General features: G+C 45.4%; 1 protein-coding gene across 2 annotated transcripts in view; it reads right to left on the bottom strand.

The window, feature by feature from the left end:
• Nucleotides 1-24,270, bottom strand: part of LOC116847017 (transcription factor EC) — a 104,521-nt gene that overhangs the window by 41,084 nt on the left and 39,167 nt on the right. For both annotated transcript variants that reach the window (XM_032821563.1, XM_032821564.1), the window contains exons 2-3: nucleotides 21,298-21,505; nucleotides 19,091-19,459 (exon numbers count right to left, since the gene is read on the bottom strand). In XM_032821563.1, coding sequence (XP_032677454.1) covers nucleotides 19,091-19,459; nucleotides 21,298-21,505 — 577 coding nt within the window. The remainder of the gene's footprint in view (nucleotides 1-19,090; nucleotides 19,460-21,297; nucleotides 21,506-24,270) is intronic.

Below are 24,270 nucleotides of genomic sequence, written 5' to 3'. Positions count from 1 at the left end.
AAACGAAATTCCAGAAATGAAGAGCAGAAATTCCACAACTGAAAGAATTGTTCGGCTATTTGGTCGGGAAAAGCGGAATAAGTCGCGAGTGACGCGGAGAGGAGAAGTTTAAATAAAGACGATGAAGCGCGCGCGCGCGCGCGCGCGCAGGGCTCGCGTTATTATAAAATTTCCGCCAAGCCGGCGCGGCGATTCTCTCCCGCGCTATGAGAGGTGCAACGCGAGGAATGCGTTAAAACTCGCTGGTCATCAATCTTGGCGCGAGCACAATATGTTGCTGCGATACATTTCAGTGTGTCCGGCGTGATATTGCACCGTCGTCGCTGCGAATCGATCCTAAACGTAATTCCCATAATCCGTCATCGTCAAAACGTTCTCCTTCGGGGGCCGGTAATGCTCGCGTTAATTCCGAATATCAATCGGCCGGTGGTACGTGGCGCGTGAGAACGCGTTACACGGACTCGTGAGCGCGCGCGCGCGTTGCGGAATAGACGGTATCAACAAGATTGCCCCGTACAAATGGGGAAACATTACCGGCTATCTGCGCGCTTCTTCGCGACGACGGCATTACCGTTCGCGCTCTCTCAGGCATCCACCGCTTTGATTAATCCTCACGTATATTTCCTCAGCGCGCGCGACATTACAACACCATCGCGTCGCGAGTATCTTGTATTTCACCACCACCGACACTCACTTTGCGCTCCTTGGCACTCTGAATTGGTACTCGGGGTATTTTTGCCCGCGCCCGTATGCCGTTTCGTGATAAACGAATTACGAAACGTGATGAAATACTCCCTAAATTTCTCGCGGTGAAATCTCATTCGGAACGAGTGACAATTCGCTCGCAGCTATTGTGAGGATACTCGCTCACAGCCGTCGTTGCGTGACACAGTCGCAATGAATGTTTTATTCAGACCTGGAACAGATCCTCAATCCATATGAATGAATCAATCGATTAGAGTGAATGTATTCGGAGTATGTAAGGTAAATGATGAGCTATAACTGAACATTGTGCCAACGATTGAAACATTAATAACGGATTTATTTAGTATTTCTAAAGGGGCCTTTGAAACTCTGTTAAAAGATATCTCTTCGTGATGTTATTTGAGTATTCGTGATCGTCGAATTATTCAGTGATTAGGACATGTCTCATTTTCCATTCAATTACTGGTACAATCGGCATATATCTCATTAAAATGATATTTATTATATTATTGCCCATTATATTTTCCGATCGCTGATATACCAAAGTTTTACATAAATATTAGTTTTTTCAGTACTTCCATTAATTATTTATTAATAAAAACGTAAAACTAACTTTTACCAGTTCAGTCATTGGGACATTTACCTTACGGAGCAGTACAATAGGTTCAGTTATTCAATTCCGAATGTAAATATCTATTCGTCGATTCAGGAGAATTCACCCTATGAATGAAAAGTCGCTCAATTTTAAGTTTCTCTGTTATTCTACTCTTTAAATAAAATTTTATTACAAGGAATCTAATCATTAGATTTTATTGCAATTGGATTTTATTGCAAGGAATCTATCATTACATCATAGATTTTACGACTTATCGGCACGTACACGAAGAGAATTATAGTAAAAATTACACTATAGAGTTTTGTAATCGAGGAATAGATTGATATATATTCTGCAGTAATTTAGTAATTTCATATATGTTATTTATATATTTTAGAGAATTTATATAAAATATAAAATAATGTGTAATATTATATAATATAAAATCCAAAGAGTTGCTAAAATATAATCTAATGAAATTATATACAATTCAAAATAATTTTACTTAATATAAATATTATAATAAAATTATATTTTACAAACTGAAATGGGCTATAAAAAAATTTGTCATGTTCCTTAGTAAGATAGATTTTACTGATAGTCTGTTCCTGCGCTACTGAAAACACAGTAAAATTTAAAAAACAGCTTACATAAAGAGAAATAATATATATTTTCATTGCTATAGTATATTCTCTCCGTGTGTGAAAAATACGTGCGATAAGTGAAGATACGTTGAATAAATAACGTTGATTGATGATTTATTTGTCAATTCTTTCGTCCTGTCGTTAGTAAATTCCCCGTATTGCACATTCCCGGTGAGTAGATTGAAGCAAACATTCAATCTACTCACCGCTGATACAAGAAAAACCTTCCTTTCACTCAATCATCCCCTCTGCCCTCTTGTTCCAGTCCGTGTATAAAAATCAAATGCGATAAAATGTCCCGCTTATGCAAAGCGTGGTCCCGTAACCCGGTTGGCGAGCGGTACGACGGAATTCGCGAAACTGTCGTCCGTCGCGCCTCTCATTTCTCTCCAGGTCACGTTTTTATGACCCCTAAAGGATTACGCTCGGGGTAAGAACGAGAGATTATAACCCATAATGCACGTTCGAAGGATTGGCACCGAGTACCGAGTGATATCTCAAGGCGACCGCCTCGTTCCGGCGTTGCGTGTGCGCGCTGCGCCGCGAGCGCAATGAGCGAAATTACGCATAATTTGACATTTGATGCTACGGGCTCGTCCTCCTCCGGCAGAGGCGCACTCTCCGACGAGTCTACCCGCGTTCCTACGCGGCCCGCTGCTTTATCACCGACGCGAAGACGTTGTAAATCACCTCGCACTGCGACCTCGTATACGCGTCGCGCAATCGCCCCGCTTCCTCAGCGCCTGAAACCGCAACTCTTCGCGGGGATGCGCGAGAACGTCTCCTCGTTTCGTCTCTTCATTTTCCACGCGGAGAGCATCGCGCGGCGATCAAGACGCAAATCTTCTGATAAGACATTGTTGACTCGAAATCCACTTAACAATCGAGCGAATCGCGATATTTCGTTTATCTGCACGCAGATCGAGATTTAATTTCCTCAGAGATAAATCCAAGAGAACTATCGGTGCCCGGAGTCTTCTTCGCGATCGGTCCGCCTTTTTCTCCCTTTCTCTCTCTCTCCCTCCCTTTCTCCAAAGTCGCACGAGGCGAGACAATACACATACGCGCGAATATGTCTACACCCGACCAGGTAGGTAATTATCATCGAGAAAATTACGCGAGACGCCTCTTATCGTCGCCCTCGCGGCTCCTCTTCCCTCCCCCCCTCCCCCGCCCTCGTCCCTCGCGCGAGCACATCCACAACTGCTGCCTCTTTATCTCGAAGCGTCAACCTAATTATCGTGATTACCGTGCGCGCGCGTTACGTAACGAGAGACGCTTCGTCGACGCTTTATTTGAGGACACGTAACGTCACGTCTTCTTCGCGGGGCGAGCGCGTGTGCGCGCACCATCTCCGACGTTGTGTCAGTCAGAGCGTAGCGCGGAGTCAGGATTTCGCGTGCATTAAACCATTATTCCGACCGCAGCGTATCGTTAGAATGTTCATCGGATGCGGATTACGTGAACGCACCGCGCGGCACGACGGCCAGCCGTGGCTCGCATCCGGTGCACCCGAAAGAGAACATCCTATTCTTTCTCTCTCTCTCTTTCTCTCGCTCCCTCTTTTTTCCTCCCGCGCTCTCTGTTGCTCTCGCTCACTCCGACGCACTTCCGATACGCGCGAGCGTTTCCTTTCTAAAAACAATCACTCGACGGCTGGCTCTACGGCGATTTAATTTCCAAATTCCTACTGAGACAACCGGATGTGGGTTATTAACTTATGAGTGTGCGTACGATAATTTTCGAGCGGAAATATAGATAACTACGTGCTCTCGCGTCATTTCCTAATCGGAGAAGACGCGTATCGGTGACCAATAAACAATTCTAAACGCGAATTCAGTAATACGAACAATTCTACAAGCAATGCGACTTGTTTGTCGCTACACAATTGAGAGCGTGACAATCGGGAAATATTATCGAAATACGTTGTCATTGAAAGAGATGAGCACTGTTTTGTATTTCTCTTCCTCTTTCTGCAGTTAGCAGAAGTAACACAGAATGTATCGTAACGCTACGCGAGGAACGGTCTGAAACACTTATTAGAACACGGCGCATCCGCGATGACGCGTTGCAACTTGTTCAAGACGACTGCACCTTTGCTCTTCTCAGAATGTTACTTTCCTGTTAATCGCTAGTTTCGATGGCTGTACTTACGTGTCGGAACATATTGTTTTGCTGTATTGAAAAAAAGGAGCACCCGTGCGGATAGATTATCACCTATCAGTACGCGGTAATTCACTGGGAGCGATAAAGAAAGATACATCTACGACGCGTCGCAGATAGACGTATCGGACATTCCATTGATAAAGCGATTAATCTATCGCTCGAACTGCACGCTTGTGTAGGCCATGCGCGACGTAAATAGTGTGAACGGACTATCAGTAATTGTATGTGTGAACAGAAACTCGAGGAATCGGATTTTTCCCGACGGAGTGTCCAGCTGAGATTTGCGCAAATTGCTGCGAAACCGACTTCTCACTTATTCACCGGTGCAAAAGTATCGCTATGGTCACTTTCAATCAAACACCCGAGGCTACGAGGTCGGTGGATCAATTTAAGACACTTGGCGAATTACGCAATACTTTCCGGAGCGACCTCGAGGTTCGAGGAAAAAAGATTCACAACGTGTTTTCACTTCCTTCCTCTTAAACGGTTAATGAAATGTGCGAGCATGGAGGTAACTGCGAGTCGTGAGGTATCTCGATGTTCGCGATGGATCCTTAGGTGTATTCGTGATTGACGCGCCGGTGAGAAAGGAGCTGCGGTATCGGTGACAGCAGCCTTGATGCCGGGAGGAGACGCGAGGATGTTTATCTTGCGACACACGCTGTATCTTATCATCGAAACGAGAGTGCGAAATATCAGGACCACCAGGCTTGTAGAAAAACTCGTCGGCTCGGCCAGGTGGAAGTCGCGGTAGACGCGACGCGATTATCGCGCACGACTCAAAACAACCTGTTAACTCCGTGTTCGTTGCATGGTAATGACGGCGCTCTAAGTGCACGCGTCGTCGCGAAAATGAAAGTTACGACGCGCGGAGGTAAAGTGCATTTTTCCTTTTTTCTCTCTCTCTCTATCTCTATCTCTCTCTCTCTCTCTCTCTCTCTCTCTTCTCGAGCGCCAACGCGCTCGAATCAGTATGCATACGTCGCGCTTAAGCGTCGCAGACGAGGCGCGCGTTTTTGGGCCGACCAGAAAGCACACAAACGTCCGTACGAACATCGGCGTTTTGCGGAGGAATGGAGCAGCGCCGCAGATAAACGACCGCACCGCGGCGTGATTTACCAATCGTGCCGCGCGTCTTGAATATTCACGACCAGCGCGGAAGCTCTTATCTTCAGGTGTTTATTGTCGAATAACTTCAACAGCGACTCGTACCGACTTGTTCAGCCTTGAGGCAATAAAGAAGTCAATAAGAAGGAGAGGATCGCCACGAGAAGACAAACATTTTCAACGGGCGCCGCGTCGTGTTTTTCTATTTTTCCCTCTGTGCTTCCCGCGCCCGACGTCCTCCGCACGTCGTGCGTGCGCTAAATATGGCATAAGATAACTGCCCATATTACTGTGCTTGTTAGTGTACTTTTGCACTTAAATAAGCCATAAAAAAATTAGCACAAATAAATAGAAAAAGTACGCTCCATTAAGTTTAATACTTTAACTTAATTTTTAAAAATTCTTATTTTACTTATTTTGTGCTAATTTTCTTTTTACGGCTTATTTAAATAGAAAGGCACTCTGATAAAAATAGCCATAGTAACATGGACAATTACTCTAGAAAACGTGTTTATCGACGTGGATCCCGCGACGAAGGTCGCGCAGCGTCGAAAGATAGACGGAGAGACAGAGAAGGGAGAGGGATTCAATATTTGATTATCTTGAAGATTAAGGCGCGCGTGCTCCCGCCCGATAATTTCTAATTTACTTCACTCACCTTGCACCTCCGCGCGATAATGTTAAACACCGGCATCGTGCAGCGCCGTCCGTGACACGCGCTCTGCTCTTCGCGAAGCTGTCGCTTCCAGTCGATTTCTTTTCCCGAGTGTTATCGATACTCCCTATCTCCCTCTTCCCCCCTCTCTCGTCGGGGATGCTGCTCGACACGGGATGTTATCCCGACGTCGAGACGTCGATCTCCGATTCGATCAATGGAGCGAGAGCGCCGCGGCGATGCCGATCACATCGGGGCAGCCCATCGCTGTTTATCGAACTGAGCACCAAATTAAATCCCGGTCGAGACGTAACGATCGGACGTATTTCTGCGTCGGGCTCCGAGTGTCCGACAATGTCCGACTGTCAAGAGCCGCCCCCGCACTCCGCGCACAATTAGCCAAGGCAAGAGAATTTGCGCGAATTCAAGGAGGTCCTTCGCAGATAATGAAGAATCGCGCTTGTCGCGTAGTGTTCTTCGTTGCAGATAGAGCGCGAGATAGAGAGCAGATCTCTCCGAGCGCGAGATAGAGGCACTATACCAATCACTGTCGACGACTATTGCATTAAGATAAACCAGCCGTGGAAGAGTTGTCGCGCGAAGTGCTCCGAAGTATTCGCTCCTTCGAAACGGTCGATTCCTCTTGCACCTGCGATCGACGAGCTCCTCGACTTGGCTCCCGCGCGGACGACGCTCCCAGTGGCAAACAATCGGTCACAAACGTATTCCTCGTGAATAGAACGCGATCACTGTAGACGCGACCGGACGTCCGGGAGTTTCAGGAGAATCTCGAGAGCTCCGAAACGAGCGTTCCGCGTCGTCAATTACGCGCTTCCTCGCAAGCGGCGAGCTCGACGGCGACTGTCGGCAACGAAATTGTACCCGCGATACCAATCACTGCCGGTGGCTCAGTGGCAAAAGCTCTCTCGCGCTTCCCTCGGAAGCACCGAGGTATCCCCAGGCCGCGATGGCGCTCTGTCAGGCAGTTTTCCAGCGGCGAGCGACGAACTCGAGGCGCGTCGTCGTGCCGATCCGCGGCGACGCTACGAGCGAGCGAGTGTCAGTCACTATAAGTTGCTCTTTAAGGCGCTCGTCCAATCAGCGCCAGCAATTAGATAACAAAACCGTATCGGCCGTGCCTGGTTGGATCCGTCCACGAGAAGGTCGCGTTTCCTCTTTATCCCGCCACGCGTTTCTCCACGAGCGTCGTCATCCGTGTCGGAGACGCGTCACGCCGCGCGCGTCTCCTTTTCTCCTCGCTCCCGGGGAATCACAACGCGCGTCCGAGAGACAATCGTAATTGGGTCGATCGATGACATTTCCGTTGTCAGGATGGACGATACGGTTGCGCTAACAACGAGGAGCAGCGCATTTTCCTCGATCGATCGATCACTCACTCGCTCGTTCGTTCGCTCACTCGCTAGCTAGCTGGCTGGCTGGCTGGCTGGTTGGTTGGCTGGCTGGCTGGCTGGCTGGCTGGCTGGCTGGCTGGCTGGCTGGCTGGCTCGCTGTCTAGCTAGCTCGTTGGCTGGCTGGCTGGCTGGCTCGTGCGTGCTCGGTGTATCGATCCCGACCTCGCGATTCCCTCCTCGTTTCACCTGCTTCGGCTCAAGGTCGCGGCTACCAGATAACGCGCCTCTCCACATCGACTGACGTTTCGTCGAGAGCGACGATATAAACGAGCACGAGTCAAAGACTGTTTTATCCTGGTGTCCGTGACACGAGATACCGGAGGAAGAGAAAAGATTTCAGCGGAAAATCGGCCAGTTATTACTAGCACTTCGCAGCTGCTTCGTCGATAGTCTCTTTCTGGAATAGTCGAGAACGATTTCAAGACTTCAGGCTATTCTTGGCTATGGTTCTTTGACGACAATTTCACTCGCGGGTATCATGGGGCAGTTGACGAAACTTTTGAAAGTAAAGGAAGATAGGCAGACCTCGCGCGGACTCGACGAGTTTAAGAAGAATTACTGCGACTACTACGGATCCCCGAAGAGTACTTCGATGATTCTTGACGATTCCTCGTGATTGTTAAAGACTCTTCTCGAATTATCTCACGGCTGCGTTGATGAATTCGCCATTGCCTTCGAGAACGATCGCTGGAGCTCGAGGTTACCTCTGAGAGAATCTCTCGGCACTATTGGAATCGCAGATACTTCAGAGCGGACTGATTTTATCGACCGCCTCAAGGACCCTTTTAAGGAAAGCCCGCAACCTGGTATATATTCGGAATCCGCGCGACACTCGCGCGGCGCCGGTTATACTCCGATGAGTTCGCAAGGACAGCCCGCGTGCGGCGAGGTCGCACGAGGAAAAGTCTCGAGGAAATCCTTGCGTTCTAGGAAACGGCAAGAACTTTGGATCTACCGGTTGGATCCGACGAGCGCTCCAAGGCTGTCACGCTTTGCTCTACACCGCGTATTCGTTGAATCGAGTTTCCACCATCCGTGTAATCCTTGTGCAACCGCTCCGATCGCATTCGAGCAAATAAATGCACCGCGAAATTCTTTCGCGAGGACGGCGACAGCTCGTGCTTTCACTCGCGGCACTCTTCTCGAGCCCGCACTACTCCGCGGTGAAGTGAAATCCCTCGTTGTGCGTTATCGAGTTCGTGAGACGTCTCGCGATCGATTGGTCTCTCTGTCTCTCTGTCTCTCCCGACAATGACAATTTTACTTAGCGTCGTAACCGGCCCATTAATTAACTTCACGATGGGAAAACCGCCGGTTTATTGCCTCGTATCCGCGCACAATCGTAAAAGACCGAAATGACGGGGCCGAACGGACGTCCTTGATACAGCTTTACGGCGCTCGGGAGCCGCAGGGAGGTGCCGCGCTCGTTCGAAAAGCGCGCGTAAGCGAAACGACCAGTCGACACGGACTCGAATTAAGCGAGCCGCGATTGAACGAAGAGCCACCTCTCGACGGTGCGACACTTGAACGATCACTGCGAATTCGAGAGCTATAAAAACCTCCGATCGTTGACTAACATGGCGCGCACACGAGCGGCGTGCGCGCGTCGCGTGTGTCCGACACGAAGTACGCGTCCTGCGCGACTTGCAGGAACTATCGATCGATCGATACGCGAGACTCGCCCGCGAAAACGCGAACGCACGCGTCTGTCTTTTTCTCTATCTTTCTCTCTCTCTCTCTCTTTCTCTCTCTCTATCTCTCTTTCAGCCTCGGCTCTCGCGTTGGCAGCTCGTACCGTTCCGTGAGTCACTGAGTATGAATGGCGAGTTAAGTGGTCGCTGGTCAACAATCGCGCAAAACACACCTCGGACGAGCGGAACAATAGGCCGGCGACGGTGCGCCCACCAGGAGCCAACAAACAACACCTCGCGACGCGGCGGCGCGACGGCGGACTCGTTCTGAAAGAACGTGCCCGCCAGCGCTCCGTCGGCGCTCGTTCGCGCGTGAAGCCGAACGAGCGCGGGTGGTTCTTTCGGCTGCGCTCGCCGCTGCTCGGCCGCGCTCGGCTGCGCGCCACGCGCCCGACCGCTCACTCGACCGCCGACGGCCGTCGCAACAGGTTGTTGTCGGTGCCTGGTCGCTCGAGTCGCTCGTTTCAGAAAGAACTTGCGGAAATGTCGATCATGGATCGTTGTTCCACTATGCTGTTTCGTCGCTCCTCTCCTTCCTCTTCACAGCACACACACACACACACACACACACACACACACACACACACACACACACACACACACACACACACACACACACACACACACACACACACACACACACACACACACACACACACACACACACACACACACACACACACACACACACACACACACACACACACACACACACACACACACACACACACACACACACACACACACACATATATATATATACTCATGCATGGGGAACTCCATATCGTACACGGAATAAAAACAATATGGCTGGTCCGCACGTAAATCTGGTCGTGCCAAGCAAATTGAATATTGAATCCGGCTGACGCCACCGGATTTATATGTGCCAACCATACTGTTTCTTTGCGAGCAGCTACCACAGCGGGTGTGCTGTGATGAGGAATTGCGGTCGAATGTCTCTCCTTAGACGTATGCGTCTAAAGGCACAATTGACTGAATTTACTGAATTTGGTGTGCTGTTGAAAAAACGAGTATTTAACTTTTTCCGCAAAAAGGATCGTGCAGAGTCACTGATTTATCTGACGTATCTCTTTATGTAAATATGGGGGAGGTGGAATTTTTCGTTTGGGCGGTGCACCGAGCAAACAACAACAGAAATTCACCGAACTTGGAACGTTCGGCGAAAACGCTGTTACGTCAAAATATCGGCCTGCGTCTTTAGATACATGCTATCTTACGTCCGACGATGATTACAAGGATCGCTTCGAATGATAGCTGTTTACGACATTCGTTCCTGTACATTTTCTACTTGTTATTGAAAACAAGATGATAGCGCGCGCATATGTGCGTGCAACGGGAGTCGAGTGGATTTTCATTTAACACAATAACTACAGCCGCGCATACTGATTGTTTGAACCGTCCTCTTTCGCCGATGATATTTAATTCTCCGCTCGCAGCGTTTCCACCGAGCGCTGAACTGAGCTGGCTATAATTTGAGAGATAACACGATAATGGCACGTTAACAGCTATTGATAATATTTTTACGATTGCTCTCTTACGCAACGTGCGCGCGCACGCGCGCGATCATAATGCTCACTTCGTGCGTTTATGTAATTACGCTCAAGGTATCGCGCAAAATCATTCGGTCGTTAATTTCCCGTTGGAGGTCGCCAAGGTAAATTTCATACGCCGTTACGCTACGCGCGCTCTAAATTTAATCTTATCGACGTTCGAGATACGAATCGAGGAGAACATGATTTATTTGTAAACGTTACTTATTACAAGGGCTCACTGCCCTGTGAAATCTGATTGTGGGTGAGCCGCGACGTTGCGAACAAATTTCCACGGGTTTCTCGCATCGGCGCGGCTCATCGAGACATACCTTGTAAAATGAAGCACGTTAATAAGATAATATAAAGTGGAGTAACGCACCGGAGACGCGCGGGATTAAAGTCGAGTGCCTGCGACGCGTAATCGGGAAATCGCAGCTCGATAAGAGAGGAGCAGGAGCGGAATGCAAATACCGATTATCTGCGTCGAGTGGAAGATCACACAGCAGATAGCAACTGTTCGCCGTGTCCCGCATGTAATATAAACGGGACTCCTTTCTAAAGAGCTACCAAGGTTTCACTATCTACACCGTGTCAACACGCGAAACATCCCGAAGAAAAATTCGGACTCTTGCCATTCGTTGTCGCGCGACATCGCCATTCTTGCCGCGCGAGTGCGCAAATTTATTGAATACTGTTTCATCGATAGCGAGTCTAATATACATCCTCTCCCCCGCGATGTATCTAAGACCCTCTCCAAACTGGCGCACATGTTCGCGAAACATCTCTGTCTACGTTACGTCACGCGGTCTGCCAGTCTACAGCTCCGCACAGGACGGAAATCGGAGCGATCGCGAACACCTCCCTCGGGGTCTGGGCTTTGCTCGATGACGAAGCAACCGAGGACGATCATTGCGGGACCCAACGACTCGCGTACAGATCTCTAGGTGTATGTTCTTTCACCGAGCATTACGTATTCCGAACTCGCGTTACAAATACGAGACGCTGTTTGGTTACAGAAGCGGGTCTCATATTTGGTAAGCGCAGTCTATCTGCGCCGTTGAACTAGACTATTGAAGCGACGCAATCGGCTGAAATACTGCGGAAGACAGAACGGGGAGAGAGGAGAGAGAAAGAGAGAGAGAGAGAAGAGAGAGAGGAGAGAGAGAGAGAGGGAGAGAAGTAGGGAATATTTAGGTGGAATGTCGGCGGCGAGGGGAACGCGCGGGGAAACATCCATTACGTAACACAGCCTAAACGTCCGCGGCCGCTAATTTACGATTCTTCGTTCCGCGTCGGCTTCGTCGCGCAGCGTCGATCGGCGCTATGGTAACGAGAGTATTTCGATCGCGATGAAAGATTTATGCCGATCGATCGCCCTGGCTCACCGGCGCATTACGTATGTATTTTATCTGTAAATTGATAATAAACCCGCGCCGATCTGTGCGACAAACGGCCGAAATCGACCGTGGTTTGATCGTTATTGGGAAGCCGACTAACGTCTCGCTCTCCGTTCGGAGTCGGTATCGACCGCTGTGACTCATGAGTCAATTTGACTTTAAAATTCGACATCAATCTTCCTGGGACTCTCTAGATTTCTTTGAGTAAAATTCCGCTTGGAAAGTAGAGTGACAGTCGTGTCTCGTATATTCGAAGAGTCTACATATTATCTGTGTATGTGTATGTGAATGAATTGCCCACTTCGAATCGTCGAGTGATTATTTTTATTCAAAACGGCAGAGTGGATCTGATGTATTCCGGGAATAAAATCGCTCTAATCGATTGAGATGTTCACTCGTATAAATTAAGAATCAACTCCAAGTTTAAAATAAACACTCACTCTCGCGATGCCAAATGATATACTTTGCTATCGTTCCGAATGAATTTCCACTCGTTTTGAGCGAGATTTCACTTCAGGAAATTCAGAGATTTATTGATTTTTATCAGAGAGCCTGTATATTCTGACTATTCTATCTAATCTGAGCGACAAGCCGCAGAAACGTGCTATTTATTTTAGTATGGAAATTTACGAGTCATCTTCCAAGATATACGATCCAAGTAACGATTGTACAGGCAAAACACTTTGTTATTCTGTCTGAACCTGGTGATCCCAAATCTTAATTTCCCGAATAAAGATCCGCGCAATCATTTATAAAACAGAAAAATGGAGCAACACAGCAATGTTCGCGCATTGAATCACGCATTGAATATACATGTATCAAACAAAACCGTTAAATACGCGTTCAAATGAGATTTCTGCATTGCAACAGGTGCAAATATATCAGGGTCACATTAAGATCCTAAGCCATTCAAACCGCGACGTATTAAGAGCTTAGGGTGCGCATACATCGCGAGTGTCAGACCAATGAAAATTAAGCCGATGGAGTGCACCGACGCTTGGCAATCCTGAGATATAAACAGAAGGAAATCTCGCACCAGTAATTCTAGCTTGAACGGGAGGGTGACGAGAGAAAAAGAAAGCAAGACCGTCGAGCGAGCGCAGGTAATCGCGCGTAGCGTGAAGGAACGAAGCGCATAGGCAATACTTATCGTCGCAAGAAATTCTCACCGGCGCTTGCAAAACTACTTGTTTACGAACGCATCAATCTCGACGGTAATTATAACGGACAACCGCGCGTCACTGGGTACATCAAGCGTCTAACGAAGATTAATTGCGCATCGACAGTCGCGGCTAATATCGACTCGCAAGCACGCATGCACGCACGCACGCACGCACGCACGCACGCAAGCAAGCTCGAAATCATCGTTCCTGACACGCAGCCCAACTTTTCGAGGGAGTACGAGAGTTCATCCGCGAGACGTCGATCAACGTAGCTACAAGCTACTTCCCGAGAAAAGAGGGGAACGTCGTCGTTAAAATTGTACGCGCGCGAAAACACGCGACCGAGAGAGATGCTAAATGCGTCGTCTGCTTTATGGTCGTTTTTACGACTTCTCAACGGACCGTGATTTCCTCATGTTTCGCGGGCCGAATGTCAAAACAGAAGAAAGCGTCGTTCAGTACTGTATCACTCATGGCGCAACCGACGGCCTGAAAGAAACCGCGCACTTGCCCTCGGAGTTCTCTATACTTTGTCGCGGCATAATTTGCGACGTATATATCTTTCCACGGGAAAAAGGTTACGATTTGTACGACGTATTTATGATAACGATCTTTTTAGCACAGAGGAAAACGTAGTGACCTATACTTTCGACATAGAATACTTGTACGAGCAAGAAACACTTGAAATCGAAATCATATTTTCACAAAATTTCAATCAGTCTCTTAATAGTAAACTCAAAACCATATGATCTCATTCTCAGCGGAATCCTCTTATTTGATCTCAAAAGGATCCTTCCAAAAGAAAAGTATTCCAAGTACACAATATTCTTAAAGTAAGAAGAATTTCATCTTTTATCTCCAAATATAAGTCCTGCTTGTTGTGTCTTTCGTGTCGTGTGTAAGAGGACATTTCATTCCAAATAAACATACTCCTTTTGATTCAAAAGAGTCGGGTTAATATCTAGTAGATTTTCAATTAACAGTCCACTTTATTGGAAAATTAGAAGAGGAATATTTTTTCGGTAAAAGTTATCGCGCTTAGAATGTAAGATCACAGAAGCACCTTTTAACTAAGATCTTTTTGTGGGTGTTGGAATATTTTCCTTTTATTTTTCAAAAAATCCTCTCTTAAGATCAATAAGAGGACTCCACTAAATACGAAATCATATTGTTTTGGGTGTAGTTACTTCACATATCTCATGTGTTTACTTTACATATCTCATGTAAGACATGTCAGACTTGAGTTTAGAGTTAGATCTTTAGAGGTATCATTTTTTCAGTGGAATCACGATTGCAAAAATACAATGTCACGCGTGACATGTGACTCAACGAAAGAGTTCAGACGTTACTCTGAAATTCAGATCCGAGCAACTCGCACGAGACAAGCTTCAAGTAACGACTATTAATAGTCTTAGTGTGTCTCGAATATAGTAATATAAATCGCGGTGAAAAATGGCCTCTCTCCTTCACGCTCGTGAAGAAGAAGCCACGCCAGATTCCCCGCGAGAGCCGTCATTAGAATCAAGCTCAATGGTGCCGAGGCACTCCGCACTTTCGATCCGTTGAAAATAATCGCACCCCCGCAGCTCCCAGGCTGATTTCACCAGTATTTCGTTCTTGTAGGGCCTCTAGAGATATTGGATACCTCGCGGTATTGATGGTGCCGAACATCCATAATCGGAGATATATGCCGACGAATGCATCGCGCAAATTGCGCTGCGGGCGGGTATCCGGCTAAAAGCACTTTGTCCCCCGTCGGCGAATACCGCGGATATCTACTTTGTCCTGCGAAACGCGTCTGATCCATTATTCAAAATGGAGAGCCGCCGGCGCGGGCCAACTGGCGTACGAGATCGCGAGACGGTTTGAAGAGGCTCAAATATTAGCCCGCTGCTATTTTTCTCGAGACTTTTGCCGTTGAATAGAACCATCTGTGGTTCGCGCGTCTATCCATGTATACGTGTGTGTGTGTATCCGAATCTTTAAGGAACGACTCGAGAAGCAAAGTCGACGAGAAAGTGACGAAAATCGTATGGTTGTTGTCAGATTTTATTACGCGATTTTATTAAGCGTCTCTTAATTAGAGCGTTAATTCTGATCTACGTACACTGAGAGAAGAAATATTTTAAAAATAATATTTATATTTGGTAAATATTAATAACATATTTACTTCAATCTAAATTTTCTTTTATTGAAATAAGATAAACAATTGTTTTCGTGAAAAGTCAAGGTTTTCTTGAAATTAAGAAAGTATACATCTTCTTATTTGAAAAATATTGTATATTAATATATAAGTAAATATATGTATCCACCGGATAAATATATATTATTTCTTAGATAACTTTTCTCTCAGTGTAGTGGCTAATCCTTCGACTAAAATGTTGTCTATTCAATTTAGAAACCGCTCGGTTAAAAAAAGGACAAAATAAAATAAAAGTTACATCAGAGTTTTTTAGTTTAATCATATGTTATACGTGTCATCATATTTTTGTAATCGTGATTCTACTGGAAACGCGTGTAACTAGACTCAAGTGAGCAAATAAACAAATAATGATTTATGAAACAATTTGTGCACGCGAGAAAATATATCGCGGCATAACCAGAATAATCGCTAATTATTTCAAATCATATGTCAGTGTACCGTATCATACTCCAGATTGACTGAACCATATCATTAACTAATCATGCTGCATAAAAGTAGACGGGTATTCGTAACAAGTTGCGCGCAATCGACATACAGAAAAAGAGGAAAATATTTTTCACTTAGCCGTGTGCGTATGCTTTCCGCTGCGAGCACTCGTGAATACGCAAATATTCGCTACAACTCGTTTGCTCGTTCCACGTATCCGCGCTGAGAACAAGTTTTTTTCCCTCCTATCCTCGCATCCCGAACAAATAGTCTGAACTTGTTTAATTTCCTAGAAGTTCATGCACGAAATAGTTCAATCGGCGCTCGCAGAAAAGAATCATCGGCGAAACAGGGAAACTCGCGGATCGAGCGAACCCACGAAACGTTCAAACGTCACGCTGAAAATGTTCGGGAAGCGGGACACCCGGTACAAGCGGCTTCTTCCACGGCGAGTCACGACGGATCAAAGGATCAATTTAAAGGCGGTCGCTCGGTATCGTGTGTGCGTACGTCGTCACCAAAAACAATTTCGCCTTATTAAAAGCCCCAGCGTGACGTAAAGCTGACGAGTTAACGAGCCGCCGGCTTGTTTCTCGTACGCCATATGTACCGGGTGAGTCGTATGTAACAACCAATCATCGTTATTTTATGAAATGTGGAAGTCTTTACGAAATTGGAAACTGCGCGCGGATTAATCGCAGCAAAATTTCGCGTGTCTCGTAAATTAAAGAGAGCGTTCTGGTTGGAAAGATTGCAAGAAAAGGTACTTTTCCTAACTTTTTGTAGGAAAACGGTAAAATCAAATAACTTTCTTTACATGTTCTTTAAATTTTATTTTAAAATATGTTTTTATATTGTGTAAATAACAAAAACTTTCTTCTTCTGCATGTTATACCTGGTTATTAGAAGAGCTCGCAAAAAGAAAATGTAAACGGGCAATATAAGTGATTATGACTTTTTTAGATATCTGAAACGTAAAAATCAAAAATCTTATTCAGAAAAGAAGTGTGGCTATCGTTTGAACTAGCAATTAGACCAATATCACCATTCTAGATAGCAGCCTTTTATTAGAAAATTTTTCTTTTTGCCTAAAGTATTATTAGTGTTTTGTTAAAAAAAAATGTAATAAACGTATAATATTTCTCCTAGTTCAAACGATAGCTGCACTTCTCCTAAGTGAGAAAACTTTTTGCGTTTCAGATATCTAAAAGAACCATAATCACTTATACCGTCCATATGTGTTTTTTTGCGGACTCCTAGTGATCAGGATATAATATATAAAAGAAGAGCGTTCTTTGTTACTTGGACAATAAAAATATATTTCTAAAATAGATTAAAGTAATATGCAAAATTTGGCATTATTAGATTTTTCGTTTCCTTGCAAGAGGAATAATATCTTTTTTGTGACTTTCAAATCCAGAATACCTTAAAAAGGACGTACGCAACGTTACTTTTCACGCAGCGTGCATTTGACATTAGAGCCTGTCGAGTCTTGCGCGGGATATTAATGCTGCACGTACGTATGTCCGGCAGAGAGACTTAAAATCAGAGAGCCGGATTTAGCGGCGAATTCCTTCGCGTATAAGGCGAAGCGCGCGCGCGTTTCTTGACGCTTTGAGAGAATGGTGATTTTGTGTCTTTAAATATATTAACATTAATATCCCGTCCGCGACGGCCGCTTTCTGGCCACTTTTCGACGACGGCACAAACGCGTGACTTACGAGAAATAAAGTAAGCTCTGTTTGTACTTGCCGAATACCCAATTATCATTACGGAGCGAACGGTGTCTTAATTGGCGCGCAGTTCCGCGCTAAAAGTACGAAAGTACGGGCGATAATCAGAAATAAGTAACGCCGATAATGTCAGATATGTCAACGTTGTAACGTTGATGGACGTTAAGAGGCTCGCAAATACTACAGATACGTCCGCGCTGCGCGCGTCCACGAATCCGCCAAGAATAGCTCTGGCTCTCTTGTAAAAATAATAACTTATGTACACCGCAGCGCCACGGTGGATTCGGTGTCTGAATTCATGATGGGGAACACGAAGCCGGAGTCTCTTTCAGGGACCTACTTTCCAAGTTTCCTCCTCGGGTCGTTTACGGATCTGCTTCGCGACGCAAATCAGATCGATTTGCAGACCCAGGCGTCGGCAATTAGCACCGCGTGCGTGCCGCGCATCTCATTTCGACATTTGCAGAGTCACGAACGTGCCCCTGGTATATCGTGCTAAGTGCACGCGCGATCTTTCGCGTTTGCACATTCCTTTAGGAGAACTGCAAGAAAAGAAAACTGATGCGCCTCGACACGATGACGTCGACGGCGGCGGAAGGATCCACAGATCGCGAGCAGGCTGCTGTCAAGTCTATCTTGCGTGCCCATCGCGAAATTATTCGCACCGCGCTGTGTTTCGCGAGAGATTACGCAAGGAGTCGAGTGCGCGTGCGCGACGTCGGGAGAGCGCGGCCCGCGATTAATTATTAAACGAGCGCGAGAGTGAAGTTACGCGCCTCGGTGCGGGATAACCGATAGATTACATAAGACCATTTAGCGTTAATCGAAAACGTCGTACTTAGATTGGATCGAATGGATGACTCGGAAAAATAGCTTTCCACGCGAGGAGGGCGGCGCGACGCGTACAAATGCGACGGCCTGACGATCGAAACTGCGTGTCCAACCGACGAACCGGGATCTCCCTTCATCGTGATTCCGTCGCATTATTCGGAGGTAAAAGCGCGCGGTTTCTACATCGTGAGTCTCCTTATTCCGGACCACTTACGCGATCACTCCCCGACGTAGATTAACATAAAATGATAAAATCAAATTTCCGCCGCGACCTCACCCTCATTTATCAAATCACGAAAAATCCGCGTTATCTCTCTCCTTTCCCGTCTCCTCCTAGCTTTTCATATAAATTGTATGTTTAATAATCTCTCTCTCTCCATCTCTGTCTCTTTCTGAATTTTCATATTATAAAATATGGAACAAAACATAGCCCGAGTTGCAAATATATACACGAAGAGAATTTTATAGTAACATATAGTACTGTGCAATAATTCATCGCTGCTTACACACTTTAGGAGCTGGAATGTGCTATTAAAATACTCGCTATATTTCTAGCGAAATTTACCATGTTCCTTAGCAAGACAAACCGTACTGACAGCTTGTTTTCCTGACCGCCAAAAACATAGTAAAATTGAAAAGAACTTATATGAAACAAAACTATAATATTTTCTCCGCGCAAACAAATCCTCGGGATTAGGAGGGACAATTCGACATTTTCGTCGACGTGTCCCAGAGTTTTTCTCAGGGATTTCCGTGTTGTGGGGAATATACTGTGTGTTGTGCAATCTACATTCATCACATACACTCACCTCAGAGTTGCTGGTGGCGACGCTGGACAGACCCGGAGACATGGCGCCGGTGGCGGGGTCCGGGCTGGCCGAGACCACGGGGTTACCGTGCGACAGCAGCGCGGGGGCGTGCGGGTACGAGGCGAGATGAGGATGCTGCGGCTTCGGGTGATGCAGCTGCGGGCCGGGCGGTGCACTTTGCACCACCATTGGGACGGGCGGCGGCCCGGCGTCGGCTGGAGTCCTGCCGCCCTCGCTGCCGGCGCTGCCGACGACCGCATTGCCGCCGTCGCCACCCCCGCGAAACGACTCGTGCAGGTACTGGCGCACCTGATTCTTCTGCTTCTGCACCACGTGGTAGCGCGTCGGATTTTCCAACAACGTCCGCACCTGGAGAAAACGGCGCGTATAACGTAACGTGAAGAGCCGTCGGGCAGCGCGCAAAATCGGCGAATCGCAGTTGGAACCATCTCTTTACGAACGTTGCTACTTGTTGCTCTTTAATTTATGGGAAATTACGTGATACCGATGATTTCTAATTTATTAAGCGCGTTACATTGTCGAAATAATCTAGTTACAACAAAATGAAATAAGTGGGATTACAGAAGATATTTTAATGTCAAACAAAGGTCTAAGGACTGAGTTGACTTTCGTTAAGGACTATAATTTTAACAAGATAGCCGTTACGTACTTGAATATGATTAGCCAATTCGCTTACTGCTCGAGTCTGAAGGATCGTCTACAATGCGGTCGCAGTTACGGCTTAAAGCCGTAGCACTAGTCTGTGAATCGATCATGTGCCTATTTCCTTCGCGTAAACTCGTAAAAAATGAAAAGTTCTATTGAATTCGTCAATGACACTTTTCATTTTTCACGAATCTGCGCGAAAGAAACAGATGCACGATCGATTCACAGACTAATGCTACGATTCTAAAACGTAACTGCGACCGCATTGCAGACAATCCTTCACCATTTTTTTATATGCTGCCACTTTAGCCCTTAATTATCCCTAAAGATCGTGAATCTTGCGTGAAGGCAAATCCACACGAAATTGTCGCGAATTCGGGGGTAGTACGTCGCTGACGCGCCCAAGCTTTCACGAATGCGCGACAACCATGTTGCGTGAAGCTAATTGCTAGATAAACCATCGACGCGACTCTCGCATCTACCGCCTCTCGTTGCGCTTCCTCCAACCCTCCCACCCTACTGAACATTATTCCGGGAGGTTTAGCGGTATAGACACGGTGTACCGAATAGATCTATTAATGGGAGAGACGCTACAGAACACAGTTCGCCTTACCGCGATACGGCAAACTGCTGGGACCTCGAAACTATAAGATAATCGTTATCTTAGCCGTCGTTTCTCTCTCGCCCTCCCTCCTCCACCTCATACCCGTTCACGTACTTCGAGATCCCCGAAATATCTATATACGCGGAGTCTTAAGCGACGGAAACGCAAACGATGGTAACCGGATGCTTGACCCTTCGTCGTTCGGAGAACAATGCTTTATTCGAGAAGACCGTTCCCCGTTGGCTTTGGGTACTCCCGTGAGTGAAGTCTAACAAAAAGTCTCCTTCTTTGAATTTAATACGAGACCTTGCTTCAACGTTACACGATAGAAAGTGAAGGAAGAAAACTGAGACGGTTAACAAGGGTCGAAGCGTCTCTACTTTTTTGTAACCATAAGATACAATATAACGGCGTTGTGCAATGACTATTCTCACGCAAGAACAGATAACGGTGCATTCTCGGAGTGTAACATATTAATTATACTGTATAATAAATGACGATGCAATACGATCACCGGAAGAAAAGAATCAGGTAAAAAGAACCAACTATCAAGGTTACGTAAATATTTAGTTGCGCCGCAATTGCAGTCGACTCTGATGTTACTCTTGTCTCACACAAACAAGTAGTTAATAGAACACCGAAGTTTTCTATAAATATTACAAAAAATTAATTAATTAATTATTAATAAATAATTAAGGCGAATTCGCCACGCGCAACCCTGAAATTGAGTTCGCGATTCGAGTTGCTACGATTTGTTTCTTGTTTGTAGTGCAGTTTTGCAAATCTGATGTAATTTTGAGAGGCGACTTCCAGCATTGAATTATTTAATTAGTACACTCACGAGCTCGCAATACAACCGGTCTCTCAATCTGCGCGCGAGTAATTTAGCACCGACCATGCGAATCGAAGCGATAGATGATAATAACGGAGCACATACTTGCAATACTTGCGGCGGCACATCCACGCCAATGGTGGGCAATGGCGTAGGTGGCACTGGTCTGGGCGGTGCGGCAGCTGGCCTCTGCTGCTGCAAGCTCTGCCGGAATTCCGCCTCTCGTCTCTCCTGCTCATGCAGCTGCTCCCGCATCAGCTGCAGCTTCAATTGCGTGCGCGACGTCGGCGTCGCTGTTTTGAACGTCGGCGGGCTGAAAAACCGATATTTCGTTCACGTAAGACCTTATCCTGCTGTGTCGTCTTCTCGCCGACGCGGTATACTTTCGCGATTTATATCCGCACTATCTCGCACACGCGCGAGTTAACGCGGGTTGGCCGTATCAGCTGTATCCCCGAAGTGGAAGTAACAATCTAATAGTCTAAAATTTCTCCGCCAGAATACGTGAAATTAAGGCTCCTGGTCCATCGTCGCGGAACTCTTGATCGATAACGCCAGAAGCAAAAAAATGCGTGCCCAAAACTCTTGCAAAGTACGTCGAAATAAGAAGATGCATCCAAAACATGGCAATCAAGTAGGCACACCTCTAAAAATACTGTGAACATTTTCCTTTTGTTCTGACAATCAATAAATAACCGTAAAATTAACGTGAGATATGCACAACTTTCCATCCTAACTTATATTTCATTATTCCATTATCTTCATTATCCTTATTATTTTATGTTAATTTTACAGTTATTTATTAATTATTAGAGCAAAAGGAGAATGTTTTGAATATTTCAAAAGTGTACTTAATTGATTAAAAATGTCATATCTTTTTATTTACTCGCAATTTTGCAGGAATTTTTGGGGTATACACTTTCTCGCTTCTAACGTTCTAATCTTCATTATCCTCATTATTTTATGTTAATTTTACAGTTATTTATTAATTATTAGAGCAAAAGGAGAATGTTTTGAATATTTCAAAAGTGTACTTAATTGATTAAAAATGTCATATCTTTTTATTTACTCGCAATTTTGCAGGAATTTTTGGGGCATGCACTTTCTCGCTTCTAACGTCATAAATAAAGATATCAGCAACCTTAAAGTCACGTATTGTTCCGCGTTTGACAGAACAAAAGTAATTCACACAGTATCCGCGTAATTGTATTATTTAAACGTTTCTATAAAAACATTATTCGAATTTATATTAAAAAAAGAGAGATAGCTAATTATAAAAACAAATATATCATTGTAATAAATAAATAAAAGTTTAAATATAATCTAAATAATCTCTAATAATCTCTAGATAAATAATCTAAACGAATAAATGGATAAGAAAAAGACATAATTAATTATAAAAAATGAAATATTCTACAATAAAGATATTCTCTTAACAATAAGGATGTATGAACTATACATAATAAAATTATGTATAGTTATATTTCTTAGTTATCGAATGTAATCGAGGAATTCGAATTCGATTTGAAATGTAATTATTTTGATAGCGTTTAACGCGTGCAACCAGACTTCTCGATGACGCGAACGTTTTCATCGCTATTGTCGTTGCAAGTCGAAGCGAGTGACGTTACATCTCGGTTTCTCGGGACGATCAGTTACGACGGTCGCGCGTTCGTTGTCGATAAATGCGCGAGAATGCTTAGCGTACCAGTTGAGCGAGTGTATCGAGTCCCAAGTCCGAGAGACGACGCCAATTAATCTCGTAGCGCAAACACTATTGCATCGAACTATCTTCGTGGCGACAACAAGGAATCCCGTAAAGCGAGTTGGTCGATACGCGGCATCCAAGTAGATATGACGTTAATGGAGAGATGCGATAGGCGAATAATAGGCACGTCGCTCATAATTCGCGTCGCGTCGCATCGTGACGAGAAACGTCAATCTAATTCGTCGAAAAAATCGCGCCGAAATTTTTGTGATATGCGGCGAGAAGCTTATCTTGACAGTATATTTTATCTTTTATAAATGTATAATTATATATGCATAATTATATATTATATATATTTCTTAAAATAGTTAAAAATATATATATATATACATATATAAAATTCTAGCATAATATATCCGCAACTCCAAATCACGAAGTAATCTGGCTCGTTTTGATGAGTGCGTATCGAAACATTCACGTTCAAGATGTATTACACATATAAAACAGCAAATATATTTAAAATAAGTATCTTACAAAGGTGAGCACGAATCCAAATGGAACTCGTGTAAATAAAGTAGTTATTGATTGAAACGGAACATGATTGTTAATATACGCGTTCCCCATTAACATGACGAATTGTGTAGTATCGCCGGATAGCTGCAAAAAATAAATGAATATTCCAAAGCAGGCAACGTGTAAAAAAAAATAAATTCAACGGCTGATATTACGTGCGAGAGCGCAAAAGAGAAATAAAAGAAAGACGAAACGACGCCTCGAAGTTAACTCGCTCGGGCAAATAGGCACGGAATTTTCTTTATTAATGTCCCGGCCGCGCTTCCAAAATGGTGTTAGCGAATTAATGGTGCCATGATTCGGACGTAGAGTCGAGTGATGGTATTACCGAGTCTTGGCAGCGCTGCTGCTCCGGCGATATTCGCGCAGAATCGTCCGAATTCGCGGATAGCGAAACGGTCGTATGATTCACTGCGCATTTAATTTATAGTGAATCGGTAGCCATTGAAATAAGTAGGAACTTCTTTGTTGCGAATATTGAGTACTGCAAACGAATAAAAAAAAAATAACGTACGAATATCTCACGAACACACGAAAACGCGACACGATCGTTTTAATTGCTTAATCCGTGCACGATTAATCGAATGAAATCGTTCGCCTTCGCGCCACTAGCGTTGTAAGTGTGTGTCATCATGTATGTGCGCGAAACGTTCGTTTCACCGTCGGCTAAAGGACATTCTCAATTCGGGAACAAAGCCAAAATCTGGCCATAAGAAGACCAAAATAGAGAGGTTGCGCAATTTGGATCGAGCGTCAGTTCCCGTCGAGTATGAGACAATCCCTCCCCCCCCCCCCCC

This window comes from Odontomachus brunneus, unplaced genomic scaffold (genome assembly GCF_010583005.1).
Source record: "Odontomachus brunneus isolate Ranch 3 - 2012 unplaced genomic scaffold, Obru_v1 Obru_scaffold_072, whole genome shotgun sequence".
Lineage (NCBI taxonomy): Eukaryota > Metazoa > Arthropoda > Insecta > Hymenoptera > Formicidae > Odontomachus > Odontomachus brunneus.
This window is presented reverse-complemented; position numbering and strand designations above follow the sequence as displayed.